The sequence below is a fragment of the Eumetopias jubatus genome, unplaced genomic scaffold, assembly GCF_037043125.1.
Source record: "Eumetopias jubatus isolate StellerSeaLion01/CBP00866 unplaced genomic scaffold, mEumJub1_p1.0 scaffold_17, whole genome shotgun sequence".
Taxonomy (NCBI): domain Eukaryota; kingdom Metazoa; phylum Chordata; class Mammalia; order Carnivora; family Otariidae; genus Eumetopias; species Eumetopias jubatus.
Genome location: NW_028274823.1, coordinates 77086235 through 77101448, shown reverse-complemented (window position 1 = coordinate 77101448; position 15214 = coordinate 77086235). Strand labels below are relative to the sequence as shown.

Sequence of the window (15214 nt, the reverse complement as noted above, 5' to 3'; positions counted from 1 at the left end):
AACAAGTAGAGAAACCTATCACCCTGCCTTGGAAAGATAGCAGGTCTAGTCACATTCTCTCATACTCGCTGTGGTAAAAGGCTTCAGTCCTATGGACTTCACTCCTGCCTGAGAGAAAACCTGTCTTGAAGGGCAATTTCGGTCTGAAACCAAAGTGTTCAATAATTCCTGGGTACAATTTTTGTTAGAAACATCTTGAGTTGTCCATTTCCATTTGAGAGGTCATCCCCCTCCCCATTTACCTCCCAATGAGAAAAAGACAAAGGCTTGGATATTCAACAGGAAAACCCAAGTAGTACCTTTATGCTTGCTGTATACAGCACAAGAAAAAGGAAAACTTAGCCCCTCGTGGTCATGCCTAGATCAAAGAGGGCATCGACCACGCATAAGTCCAGCATGAGCAACCCCTGGTGAAGAACTATGATATCACCACATGGAAAGTTCTATAACCAAAAACCTACAAACCATACTTGCCTGAACTTGTCATCTACACAAAATTCTTCACCATACAAAGTATCAGTACTATTCAGCTAAGTTTAATTCTTTTTGTATTTCATTGTCTTGATGCTTAAGAAATTGACCTAGATAGCTAGATTTTTTTCATAAAATCTCAATGTAAGTATGTTTATATATGTTAATTTATAATGTCAAAAATGCTAGTATGTTTATATAGTCTGGAGTGCTTTCTGACATAAAATGGGGGCCCAGTGGGTTATTCCATAATAGACCAAGGCCTAGTGTCCATATTTGCTCAACTTCTCAGTTTAAAGCTTTCTCTTGATTAGTTTTCTTTCCTCAGCTGATAAAGAAGCATGATCACAATACCATGTACATTTGAAATAATAATAGTAGTAATAATAACAAGATCTTTTTATTTAGATATTTACTACATTCCAGGGACCATTATAAGCCCTTTATGTCCATTAAGTCACAATAACCCTGAGGAAGAGCCTGTTATTGATCCCATTTTACAGATTTTAAGATCACTGAAACACAGATGTACTTGCAGGAGGTCAAAGATTATTTACAATACTCACTAATGTTCCTGTAATCTGGTCTCTCCACAGACGGGGACACAGATAGTGTCTTATTAGTTGGACCCAGAGCTCCTGCCACAAACCTCTTAATTCCTTTGGGAAAAGAAAAACAAATGTAAAAATCTCTAAAGAGCTTGACCTTTTTGTTGTGACTCAATAGGCTATAAGATTTTCCCCTAGAACATAGGTCTATAATCCTTTATCCACAACTCGGAAATACAAAAGCACAGATTATTTTCTTAATTCATTTGACAGGAAAACTTGACTTCTGGACCAACAAGAGGCTCTTTATAGTCTTTATCACACTCAGTGAGACAATGCACAGATTTGACTGCAAATGTGTATCTGAGGATGGGAGCTATCCCGACCCCACTGGGAAAATTATGAAATACAGGGATGTGTACAGCTGATTGCCAAGCCAATCCAAAAGACTCCGAATTCTTGCCTATTGGGCTTCAAAGTGTGTCAGTAACTAACTCTTTTTTATCTCCACAGCCATGTTTAGATAAATTACCTCCCCTTACTCTTAAGGAATCTGGAAGGTCCTGAACCTAACACAGATTCTACAAAAGCTCCTCACAGAAGTGTTCAACGTGAAATGCTTTCCAGTATCGTGCTGCAGGCCCTTCACTGGGGGGAGACTATCAGATCGGGATTAACAATTATAAAGCCCAAAATTAAAATATGAAACAGAGCAAATCTTACTGTAAGCACTCTTTTAATAATTCTTTAATAACCTTTCCTCCAGGCTAGAGTCCAGGTGCTTCTACAAGAGCCTCAAAAGTTAGGTTCATCTACATGTCATAACTGAAGCCGGGGGTACACGGCTCATCACCTTTGGTGATGGTAACCACTCAGTAACCTGGGTTACACTTCACAATTTAAGTGGTGAAGACTACCGACGAGTTGATAACCCAGCCTTTGAACAGGTTACCTTGCCCAAAGCTGAACAATAATGTGCGTATAAGAAAAATGTCCTTATCTTTCCCTGCTTTCGCTGGTTTCATATTCTCTGACCCGCGACTCTGTTGGGGTAACAGTCTATGCACATCCGTGGATTTTAAACACTATCTCCCAGAAGCGGAGTTCCCATAAATTGCTTCGGTCTCTCTTCATTAGTATGCTGTGTCTCACTTCCTAGCAATTTTGCTTTATATTCTCCCCCGTTGGCAATAATTCTACATTTCCAAATCTTAAGGGGCTCCATATATTTCTTCTATTCCTTTCCCTCCCTCAGAGCCTCCCCACCAGCTGGCGCCCAAGTCATGCTATGGCAGCCAGCCAGGAGGGTAGTTATTTCAAGAGGCCGCTTTTCATGTTCCAGCAAGGCTGAGTCTCATGCCACACTCCTGTGTGTGCTGCACAGAGCCTTCAAAGACATTAGGGATAGGATGCGGAATATGCTCAAAAGGCAATGGCTCCTCACCTACAGAAGCCAATCACAAGGATGATGGTTGCTTCAAAGATATTTGAGAAGATCAAATATCTTCATGTTAATCGAAATAACCAGAGCAGGCAACTGCCACCTGCATTAGCTATTAATGTGCTTCTAAAAGGAGAAAAATCACCTTAGCTGTAAACATGCGAAGAAGCTGTAACTATGAAACGAAAAAGTAGCTATGGCTACAAAGTGAAGCTGGAACCCGCAGTAGAGGAAACCCCCAGCCCAAAACCCAGGGGGACAGAATCAATTCAGAGAGACCCAGGAGGGCTTGATTATGAAACTGCAAAGAAGTCACCTACCCACAGGTACAAAACAGTACCTGCAGTGTTGCTGGTGGGCCACTTGTCACGAAGGGCAAAGTGCAACAAAGACAGCATATGATAGCTGCGACTCTCAAAGGAGCCACCCTTGCAGCCGTCCCTTACCTGTCTGGAGAGACACATCCTCGGCTGCCTTTCTGGCCACCCCCGCAGAGCACTTGTTCATCTGGTAGGCCTACACATCAATGCAAACATTAGCTAGCACTTCTCTCCCTCCACCCAATAAATCAGGGATTCGTGACCTTATAAAACCCAGTTTTATTCAGTAAGGAAATGTCGAGTGAATTAATAGGAGGTCTGAGCGAAATCTTAGCCGAGAAGGAAGCAGGTGAGCCAAGAGTCCTTGAGAACCGCTCTGAGCTTCTTCCCCTTAGCCATGAGCTAACTGATAGAAAAAGGGCAATCTCTTGGACATCTGGTATGTCAAAGAGTAAGCTGATGCAGTTAAATCCTCTGCGAATCAGAGAAAGCACAGGAATGGAAAAAGCACAGGCTTCAGAGACAGGAGACAGGGGGTTGAGGACCAGCTCTCTCAGTGCCTGCCTGGGCAGTTCCCTTAGCAACTTCTCCAGGCCCTGACTTCCTTCTCTGTACAGTGGTTGTACTCAGGGGTTCTCAACTTTTTGCAGATTATTAACCTCTTTAAAATTTGGTAAAGGGCCATGAACCCCCTCACTAGGAAATAAAAAGTATGCATATACACACAAAATAATGCCTACAATTTAAAGAGGTTCATAGGCCTCCTGAAACCCTTTCCCAGAACAGGTTAGAAGGTGCTAGACTTGTGGTCTTCATGAGCCCTTCTCAGATCCTATGCGCCATGGTAATTAAGAAACCAGACAGAATATCCTAAAATAGGGGTTGGCAAACTCAATAGGTCCCAGGGCAAATCTAGCCTAGGCCAGTTTTATAAATAAAGTTTTATTGGGATACAATCAAGCTCATTCATTTGCATATTGTTTACTGTTGTTCTTGCACTATAATAACAGAGTTCAGTGGTTGCTATATATGGTCCACAAAGCCTAAAATATTCACTTATCTGGCCCTTTACAGAAAAAGGTTGCCAACTCCTGCCCTAAATAAATCACACAAAACTAATCATTTTCCCTTGATAACCCAAAGGACGCGAGATCTCACAAAGTGCCAACATCATGAGAGAAATCAGTGTTGCATGAAAACAGAGGCATGCGTCTGGAAAAATCCCACACAGACATGGGTACGGCAGCACCTACTATGTACTCCCATCATCCACATTTTACAAAATTTGAAAAAGAAGCATCATATTGATTAAAAAGAAACCAGATCCTTCACCCCACACCCACTAGTATGGCTACTATCAAAAAAAAAAAAAAAAAAAAGAAGATAACAAGTGTCAATAAAGCCGTACAAAATTTGGAATCCTTGCATACTGCTGGTGGGAATATAAAATGGTGCAGCCAATGTGGAAAACAGTATGGTGGTTTCTCAAAAAAGGCAACAGAATTACCACTTCTGAGTATATAATCAAAGGAAATGAAAGCAGGGATGCAAACAGATTTTCTGTACACCCATGTTCACAGCAGCACTGTTCACAATCACCAAAAGGTGGAATCAACCCAAGTGTCCCTAACAAATGAATGGACAAACAAAATGTAATACACACACACACACACACACACACACACACAGGCCTACATATATATACATACATACATACAGGGGAGCATTATGCAGCCTTAAAAAGGAAATTCTGACATTTGCTACGACACAAGCGAACTTTGAAAACGTTAAGCTAAGAGTCATAAAAGGACAAAAACTGTACGAGTCCATTTACGTGGGGTACCTAGAGGAGTCAAATTCATAGAGAAAGACAGTACGAGGTGGTTTCTGGGGCCCGGTGGGTGAGGGGAGGATGGGGAGTTACTGAATGTAATGGGTACAGAGCTTCAGTTTTATAAGATAACAAGAGTTCTGGAGATGGATGGTGGTGCTGGTTGCACAGCAAGCAACATGAATATATTTAATCCCACTGAACCGTACACTTAAAAATGGCTAAGACGGTCCATTTTATGTTACACATGTTTTGTCACAATTAAAAAAAAAAAAAAACTGCCACCCAGGGCATAAAAAAGGTGCACACACAGCTGATCATTGTGTTTTTATCAGCAACCACACTGCTTAATAAGTATCATTTTTTACCTGATCACTTGCCCATAAAAGAAACCAGTTAGAAATGAATGGTCTGCTATGTTCATAAGCAGAGAGATTCAAAGCGTTTTCCCAGTCTGACCACAAGCAGCAGACAGCTAGGCATCGGCTTGACGCTGCAGCGTCTGATGGTTTTCTCACTAGCAACTATCAAGGAAGTAAATGCCCAGAAATATCTTAGTTTGAGGAGCAATGGCATTCTTACCAAGTGTTCAAGGCCATAGTCGGCTTGGGCAATGTGAGTGCTGCTGAAAGTATTTGTTTCGATGATATCTGCCCCAGCCAGCAAGTAATCCTGCAACGAGATAGCAGTGTCAGTGCTTGCAGTTTCAGAGCCCCCGTACCCCGGCAATAAACACATCTGTACATCCCCACCAAACACCTTGTGACTGCTCACTAAGCAAAGGCACTGCACTAGAGGCCAGAGATGCAAAAAGATCCGAGGATTTCACAGAGAGGAATGTGGTATAAATAAACAAACGCAGAGCTTGAATTCGGACACAGTCCACATGCTAAGCTGGGTGAATGGAATCAAGTTCCTTAAACCCTGAGTTTCAGTTTCCTCATGGAAAGTACTAGAACCCAGCTCCATGGCGTGGCTGCGTGATGACACAAGTTCTGACCCAGGATGGCGCTCTCCAGCCTCAGCACAATTTGATCCCCACTGGCGACGGCTCTATCTCTGAGAGCCCAGTTCTGCCCGTAATTGTTTCAGTCTCTCTCTGCGAGTCCCTCTGAGTCAGATCTGCACTCCTTCTAGAACCTGAGGATCTTGGTGACTTCCTCTCCTCCCTGTTCGAAACCATCTTCCTCATTTCACTCTTTGGACGATATCTCCTCAACCTCGATGTGATGAACACTCTGGAATCTCTCGACTCCCTTGATTTTCCAATAGTGACTAAACCCAACCCCTCCCAAACTGATGAACACTGCTTACAGAATAGCTGGGAAATGAAAACCAAGATTTACACATATCTATAGGAAGTCACAAACATCCTAAATATCCACCAACTGGAAAAAACTAAGCTAGAATGTATCCATTTTATAACATGCTTTATGGCAGCTAAAAACATTGTGTATAGTTACATATACTGACACGCAAAGATCTCCAAAAATATTGAGGAGAAACCAAAATTGACTGATATGTAAAACAGGACACCATTAAGTGTAAAGCATACATGTACACAACAGCATGAGTTTTCTACAGGTAAGTATGTATACACATATACATATGTACATGTATATGTAAATGCTTAACAAAGAAATCTGGAAAGACATACAGCAACTAATGTAAGTGGTTATCTCAGGAGAAAAAATAGAAATTTGGAGTAGTGGTCAAAAGTGAATTTATTCTCTGGGGCGCCTGGGTGGCTTAGTCGTTAAGCATCTGCCTTCGGCTCGGGTCGTGATCCCAGGGTCCTGGGACGGAGCCCCACATCGGGCTCCCTGCTCCGCGGGGAAGCCTGTTTCTCCCTCTCCCACTCCCCCTGCTTGTGTTCCCTCTCTCGCTGTGTCTCTCTCTGTCAAATAAATAAATAAAATCTTTAAAAAAAAAATAAATAAGTGAATTTATTCTCATCTATGGGTTTTGTTTTATGAGAGCAAATTGAATTTTTTAAAAAAGAACAAGAAAAATTGGAAACAACATTAATGCCTAGGAATAAGTGAATTACTTATCAATAATATATACACAGAATATATTATGAAGTTATTAAACCATGTTTCAGAATATTTAATGCTCATACATACAGATAAAATGCAAATTATAAAACAGTATCAACGAATATAATTAAAATTTAATTTTTAAAATCCCAGTATAAACACTAGATTAAAATGTAAGTTAAAATATGTGAATGAATAGTAGTTACGTCTTGGTATTGATATGTCCTGGTTTTGATTTTCTCTTTTATGGTTTTTTTTTTTTTTTTAAGATTTTATTTATTTATTTGTCAGAGAGAGAGAGAGAGAGAGAGCACAAGCGGGGGGAGCAGCAGGGCAGAGGGAGAAGCAGGCTCCCCGCTCAGCAGGGAGCCCGATGTGGTGGGACTCGATCCCAGGACCCTGAGATCATGACCTGAGCCAAAGGCAGATGCTTAACCATCTGGGCCACCCAGGCATCCCTCTTTTATGGTTTTCTCTATTATCTACTTTTTTTTTAAGGCAATAAACATGTATTGTCTTTACAATTAGGGAAAAAAATTTCTAAGTTCACAGTTTTCTCCAATTTTGTGTAGATTTGAAAATTTCCATACTATACAGTTTATTTTTTTTTTTCATACTATACAGTTTAGAAGGGATTTCTTCTAGCTCTTCATCCTCTCTCTCTGTCTTTTCTCCTGGCTCAATATCCCACTCGTGGACTCAGGCAGGACGTCCCTCTATTCCAAACCTATTCCAAACCTATTCTTGTCGATTTCCAAACCTATTCTTGCCAGTTTAAAAAACGTGTGATCTGAGGCAAGCTACTCAATTTCTCTACTCCTCACGTTTCTCATGGAGAAAGCTGTCAGGAGTAGAGGAGGTCATGAAGGACAGCATTTGTAGAGGCTAGCAGAGGTTTTGACTTCTGTTTCATGAGAGAGATGCTATAGGCTAGGAATGCCTGAGGTGCTCACCCGCACTCCTCACGGACAGCTCCCACACACATTTCCCTGGGCAGAGCCCAAGGTGTGGCGACACCAGCCCTTGTGGTATCTCAGCAACAACCGTGGGAACTTTTGGGAGAAAAAGGTGTATTACTCACAAGTCCTGGCGGGTTCAGGCATGCCCAGGGCCATGCTTCAAAGGGTGAGGGGCAGATGGGCGGCAGGGGCCTGAGCACAGACATGGGGTTCTGCCTTTTTGGGGGGTACAAAGATGGGGTACCTAGGGTTTCACAGTTTCACTCTTTACTGCTGAATTTGGGAATCAGGGTGTGGAAAGGGAACAATGAGAACAGTCAGTTGTCTGGGTCATCCAGGGCTCTCCAAGAGCAGAACTCATGGGTGGGAGCAGCCTGGTATCTAGTTGTTCAGCGAGTAGCAGCATCATGTTTAATACAAGAGAGATGTCTCTGAAATGGATATCTTGGCAACCAAAAGCCTAATGTCAGGCATTTACATTACCACCAAAGCAGCTTACTGTCAGGCACCTACATTACAAATATAACTTGGACATTCCATTAAAATTAAACACCAAGGTATCTGATCTATGGTCACTAGCTCTACTAGAAATAGCCACGTGTGAAAAAACCACAGTCTGTTTTCCTTCTTCATCCATGAACACAGCATGCTCTCCACATCTCCGGCTAGTAAATGCGCCCCCAGAAATGGGACACCCCAGGTATACTTTGTTGTATTTACAGCCATTTTTGTTCCATGTACCTATTGTGGGAACCTCATTATTCCATCTAGATGCCTACCTAATACACAGGGCAAGGATTCTTTCCTCTAACAAGTATTTACTGAGCGCCTCCTATATGGGAGAAATGTTCTAGGCAGTAGGGATTCGGTAGTGAAAAAGAGGCATAAATTCTCGCTCCGCAGAAATTTATAATCTAGCGATAATCCACATGAACAATAATGACAAAGCCATGGGCATGACAGTTCATGTGATTTCATCAGCTACACTGTAAGAAGTGTATTTGTGGGGCACCCGGGTGGCTCAGTCATTAAGCATCTGCCTTTGGCCCAGGCCATGATCCCAGGTTCCTTGGATCAAGCCCTGCGTCAGGCTCCTTGCTCAGCGGGGAGCCTGCTTCTCCCTCTCCTTCTGCCTCTGCCTGCCACTCCCCATTTGTGCTCTCTCTAATAAATTTTTTTTATAAAAAAAGTGTATTTGTAACCATACAAAGCAATTCATACCCATGATGACATTCCCAATCTATAAAAGACTAGGATTTTATAATAGGATTTAACTACATATTCTCAAGGCCTAGCAGAAACACTTAGTTACCATTCTTCTGGCAGAACCACACCTTTTCAAGGACCAATTTTCAATGTTCTAGGACCTAGAATTCCCATTATGAGCAAAGGAAAGGCATTCTCAGCTTTTCTTCAAATGAACGCCATTCTGCATGTAACCTAGAACAAAGTCTTGACCACGCAAGAGAATGATCCCTTCCATTCTCGATGGATCATTTAATCACAAAGTGATTTGTTTAAATGACTTTTTTTTTCCTTAAGAAGAGCCTGAAAACACCTACAGCAATGCCCTTCTCCAGAAAATAAAACCTTCTCACTTCACTGGTAAATACACTTTGTCCTTCTAACTGAATCCAGACCAGGAAAACAGATTCAATCACCTCAATACCTCTTCTGGTTGTAATTCTATGAAATTCTGATGATAACCTATCAAACAATTTCGTTCTGTGTTTATTTCTAAATTTTTAAAAATCTACCGCGCCCAGTTCCTCATTTCTTTATGCTAGCTAACCATTTTTATTGGAGACAGAAAAAATGGAATGAAAGAACATAGGATTTCAAGTCAGGAAGCCTCCCTAACATCAGGCTCTGGGAGCCTCAACTTCCAAATCTTCAAAATGAGAATAACCACCATCTTTTGGTTTTTCTTTATCGGGGCTATTGTGGTGACTTAGGTAAAGTAGTGTATGTGAAAAGCCCAATTTGCCCAAGATTTTTATGGTCTTTCACTGGAGTTTAACTGTCTCGAAGGCAGAAAAACTACCTTTCTCATCTCCTTATCCTGAATGCTCGTCTCAGTGCAAGACCTTTATTTGGTGCCCAACACCTTCTTTGTGAACAAATCACCTCTTTCTTCTGTACCTTCTAGAGCCCTCAATTTGTGGAGCGGCTCATAGAATAATGGACTGAGAACAGGAGACACAGCGGATACTATACCTTATGGATTTGGTAAATGACATTGGGTTGAGTTATACTTAAAATGTCATTGTTGCCTTTCAGCGGCCTGGCGTGATCTTGAAATTCGTGACCTCGGAAGTCTTCTTCACTTAGCTTATGCCGCTGGATCATGGTCCCCATCCCTCCATCCAGCACCATGATCCTCTCCCGCAGAATGGTTTCAATCTCATCCTGCAGGCTTTTCTTCACACCTGCTTCAAAGAAAGTGAAAATCTGACTTTCAAAACCAGGGGGAAAAGATGTGTGGGAAAGGTTTCTAAGAAATACTGGAAAGCCACAGAAACTATGCTGATTGGAGTCCCTGAAAATTCCTAACATGGAGCCTCCTCCCTGGTCAGCTTTTCTTGGCTACCCTCAACACAGCCCACATCTACTGTCCCAAACTGCACTCTTTTAGCTCCAAATCCTTGCACTCTTTTAGCTCCAAATCCTTCTCCCTCTGTAGGAGATTCTACCTAATCCCATCCAAAGAAGTCTTCTATTGGGAGCTCCAAAATTCACCCCACCCTCCACCTCATAATCCTCTTACAGCTTGGCTTAAGCTACTTTCCTTCTCTCTGCACTTAGGGAAGAGCACATCTGTACCCACTGCAGGTCTGTCTGTACCCACTGCAGGTCTGATGAAGCATGCCTCTATTCCTCCTCCCATTTTCATAAAAAATCTAAGCACTTTCCCATGGGGTCCCTACTGTATTCACTTCTCAATCCAGAAATATAAACTATTTTCGGTCTTTAAGACAGTTTAGTATTTACCATAAAACAACCTCACCCCCACATATACAAGTTCTGAGATCTTGTGAAAGGAGTTATATGCAAGAAATCAAAGCTTTTTTTTTTTAAACTCTAAACAAAATATTTGACTTTTTTTAAAGATTTTATTTATTTATTTGGCAGAGAGATAGAGAAAACAAGCAGGCAGAGAGGCAGGCAGAGGGAGAGGAAGAAGCAGGGAGCCCGATGCGGGGCTTGATCCCAGGACCCCGGGACCATGACCCGAGCCGAAGGCAGACGCTTAACCAACTGAGCCACCCAGGCGCCCCCAAAACATCTGATTTTTTATTAGAAATTTGACAAACATATTCTATAATTTATGTGGAAGACTAAAAGTCCAGAAAAGGCTAAATTAACTTTGAAAAAGTAGAAAGAGGTTATTTGACCCACTAAATATTACAACATACCATAAAACTATATTCCCACGAAAAAGGAAAAGTAAAATATAGAATATCTTCATTACAAGTCTCAAAAAGCCCAACCTATAATATTAAAAAAAAAAGATGAATTTGATTCCATAAAAACTAAGGATTCCTATGAAATGAAAGTTACCATCAACAAAAATAATAGATTATGGATTGGGGGAAGATTTTGCAATATCTAAAACTCAAAGGGACTAACAGCTGTAATGTACAAGGAACTCCTACAAAGATACGAATAGACAAGTCAAGGAAGAAGAAAATAATACCCAGCAACTATATGAAGAGATGCTCAAACTCATTAGCGAAGATGTGAATTAAAACAAGATGATACCCATTTGTACCCAGTAGTTGGACAATAATTAGAAAACTGGATAATGCCAAAGAAAATCTGAACCCTCCAGGATGCTTGCTGGACAGCCATTCTGGAGAGCAGCCTAGCAGAACTTGGTGAAAATTAAGTACGCGGAAAACCCAGCAATCTCAATCCCAGGTGTATTTCCCAAACAAAATCTCAGGTTGATCCGTCAGGAACACCGAAGAGGATGTCTGCAGGAGTGGCACGTTGGAGACAATGTTGGGAAATGGCCAAGTGAAATGTGGTGGATACTCCTGGGGAACACTGCACTGCTATACGGTAACGATGGAATACTGAGCCAAAGGGTCAGAAATCGTCAACTTACCAAGGTACTATTTACATAAATTAAAAATACACACACAGAATAGAGTACAAGGAAACATATGAATACATGGCAATATGGGAAACAGGCCACCTGTGGGAGCAAGAAAACTGTGAGCAGAAAATGAGATTAAATGGGATACATAATAAAATGGGAATTGCATGCATTGGATACAAAACTCCCCTCCAACTGAGGCCCTTAAAAATCCCCTGCTTCTACATCATCCACATGCTTATTTAATCTTTAGGGGATAAGATTTCCCTTCTAGAGAAACTAAGAGGTCTTCCTGCCGGATTTGTTGGTTTAAGTGTTCACTGGTCTTATCCTAATGTATTCCCCAAGCTTTTCCAGTAGGGGGTTATCACTCACTGGCTTCTAATCACTGCCGCCCCTCCAGAACCTTCTCATTAGGGTAAGCCACCTTAGCAATTCTCCTTTCCCTTGGTGAGCAGTCACTGAGATCTTCCATGAAGAACAATGATAACCTAAACACCCTCATATTTATCTATATTCGGTTCATTACATACCGAACATTCTGTACAGTTTACTCCTGACTAATCAGGTTCTTAACAGAGCAGATTCTCCCCAACATCTCTCACAGCGAAAACAAAAATATACAGCTCTGCATTTCCCCCATTTAGCCAAGGCATTCTGCTGCTGATGAATTTAGATGAGAGGAAAATCACGTATTTCCTTTTTTAATTAAATGGAAAGGCAAGAAGTCATGAGGCAGAGATATTATTCAAAGAACTATATGATCTGCCTCTCTACCTCTTCTTTTATAGCAACAGTGATAAAATGTTTCAGTCACCTTTCCACTGGTTTCAAGAACAATTTTACCAGTCCCATATCAGAATCCTAGAATCAACAGGGTCACTAGCTCACCTCTGATAAATTTCCTTCTGAGTTATGAATTCAATATTCACCACCCTGCCAAGCGGAACACCCTCATTCCCCCACAGCCAGCTACGCTCTGTCTACTTAGGAGTGGTTCTCTTCTTTCTACATTTCCTACCTCATACCTCACATGTTTTTATGGGTATGTTTGACCACAGCTTTTAACCAGGGATGACCTTAGAGGCCCAGATCCCATCAAAAAGTTGAAATTATTGTCCGTTCTTGAGCCAAACTCGTTTTTTTCTCATTAGTCTCAGAGCCATCCACATCAGAATCACTTGAGATTGCTACTCCCCATCACAACTCACTGCTCATTTTACACAGTGATTCTATGCCACTGGAGTTTGCAGAACGACTGCTCTAACCCTGATGTGGAAAAGAAACGTTTACTGTAAGTTTTAAATAGTTCTCTGGGTTTCCTTATCTGTCCCTCAACACGTGAACTTTTTTTGTATGAGCACAGCAGGTGCTCAATAAATATGTATTGAACTGAGACCGTTAACGCGGGGAAAACTGCCATTGCGCCCCGCCGGAATACGTTGCACTGAACTGCGAAGTTACTTTGACATTAAGAGGTGTTTCGGGCGCGCGGGGAGAGCCCGGTGCCTCGTGGCTGCTGATGGTCTGTCTGGTGAGGAAGGGGTGCAGGTGGGGAAGGAATCCAGCAGAACAACGTGGAACCTCCCGGCTCCTCCGCCAGTTCAAAGGTGCCGCCCTCCCGCCCAAGGGGAAACCTGGCGCGCGCCTCCAGGTGGCGAGGAAAATTACCCCAGGGATTAGGAGCCCACAACAGGAGTCAATAAACAACCCAGCCGCGGAGAGCGGGTGGCAGCGTTACCGGAAGGCGTCAGCTCTGGCAGCGCGGGTGACATGCCGCCGAGTCTCCTCCTCCGCAGGCCAGGGGCGAAGCCGGGAAGTCGCACTCTGCACAGGAGGACAGGGCCAAGAGTGACGCCAGCCAGCCCCGGCCTCCGCGGCCCAGGTAGCTGCTCCGGAGCCCGCGGCGCCCGGGGCCTTCCGCACACCGTACGCCGCGCGGGGGACCTCCCGCTGGACCTGGGCGCGGCGTGGGGATGACAGGCGCGCCCTCGGCCGCTACAATGCTCGAGCACGTGCTTTCTTCCCGGTCACCCGGCCGGTCCTCGGCGCGGGGCTGGCGGCCACACACGCGCGACCCGAAGTCGGGTCGCGGGAAAGGCGCAGACTGGACCCGAAGAGGAAGACGACGTGGCGCCCGGGGCGCAGAACCGAGGATCGCAGCCCCTAGTGCTTTGGGACACCTTACAACGTTAGTTTCTCCGCTCAATCTAGCCTCTGCGTGGGAGGTCCTGCCCCTTCCGGCCTATGATTGGTCTGTACGAGCACGTCGCGGGCATTGGCGGATCCCATTTTAACCAATTACCGGAGGGTTTGCCCCAGGGCTCTCTGGGAGATGTAGTCCAAGGTCCCACGCAGCCAGTGTTGCGGGAGCCCAAAACTGTAAGTCCTGCGGAGGCTGGACACATCTCCAAGCCCGAGCTCCGGAAGTGCGGCCCGCGTGGCCTCTCCCAGTTTAAGTCGTGGTGCCAAGTGGGCGCTGGCTTCAACCTGTTGTGGTGTCCAGAGCGGGGAATTTGGAGTCAAGACCAGTTCTGGTCACGTTTTGCTACAGACTGGTGCGGGGCAAGATAATTAACCTCTGAGTCTCACCACTCTACAAGCAGGAAATGATAGGGTGGCAGTAACTGCTATTTTATAAGATTGTAGCAGGGAGAAAATGAGATCCTGCGAAAGCTCTATGAAAACTTTGAAGTACATATGTACGTGTTAATTGTCACTTATTGACAGTATAACTACGTATCATGCATTGGGCTACGCACTTGGAATGCAAAGAAAGACAAGCTACATCTCACCCCCGGGGGCCTCTGTTTTGGAGAAAGAACTCACAAACTAGTTAAAACTAACAATTGAACAGGAAAAAAATGAGAACCACATACAGTGTGCCAAAAGAGCTGCATTAGGGGCGCCTGGGTGGCTTAGTCTGCCTTCAGCTCTGGTCATGATCCCAGGATCCTGAGACTGAGTCCTGCAATGGGCTCCTTGTTGGGTGGGGAGCCTGCTTCTCCCTCTCTCACTCCCCTTGGTTGTGTTCCCTTTCTCGCTGTCTCTCCCTCTGTGTCAAATAAATAAAAATCTTAAAAAAAAAAAAAAAAAAAGAGCTGCATTACTCTAAGGGTTTGGGGGGAAAGCTTCAGGAAGTAACTGGGATTTGAAGTAAGAGCTCTCCAAGGGGAAGAAACTCCCTGAGTAGAACACAGCACTTGAAATAATTTGAAAATAAAGGACAGCTCCGTAAGGATGAGCATGGTAGAGGGGAGGAAAGCAAATGAATCTAGAAAAATAAAATTGAGACCAAATTGCGAAGTTTACTAATCTTTTTATTTTGAAGTGCAAATTTGCATGCCATTCTCATTTTACTGTATGTAATTATACCTCAATTTTTTTATATCTAAAATAGTATAATAATAATGTGTATAGCATCTTTGCCAAAAATGGTCATACTTGGAGATGGAAAAACCGGAGTGGGGGAGAATGGAACAAAGAAGAAGAGTGTGGGAGGG

The 15214-nt window shown here is 43.2% G+C and overlaps 1 protein-coding gene across 3 annotated transcripts in view; it reads right to left on the bottom strand.

The window, feature by feature from the left end:
• MTR (5-methyltetrahydrofolate-homocysteine methyltransferase) overlaps window positions 1-13920 on the bottom strand; it is a 99244-nt gene extending 85324 nt beyond the window's left edge. For 2 of the 3 annotated variants that reach the window (XM_028104523.2, XM_028104525.2), the window contains exons 1-5: window positions 13453-13920; window positions 9827-10041; window positions 5194-5283; window positions 2907-2976; window positions 1038-1130 (exon numbers count right to left, since the gene is read on the bottom strand). In XM_028104523.2, the coding sequence (XP_027960324.1) occupies window positions 1038-1130; window positions 2907-2976; window positions 5194-5283; window positions 9827-10041; window positions 13453-13486 (502 nt within the window). In that variant the 5' untranslated portion in view covers window positions 13487-13920. The remainder of the gene's footprint in view (window positions 1-1037; window positions 1131-2906; window positions 2977-5193; window positions 5284-9826; window positions 10042-13452) is intronic. The other variant, XM_028104524.2, reaches the window with a different exon arrangement.
• Between the last annotated feature and the right edge of the window lie 1294 nt (window positions 13921-15214).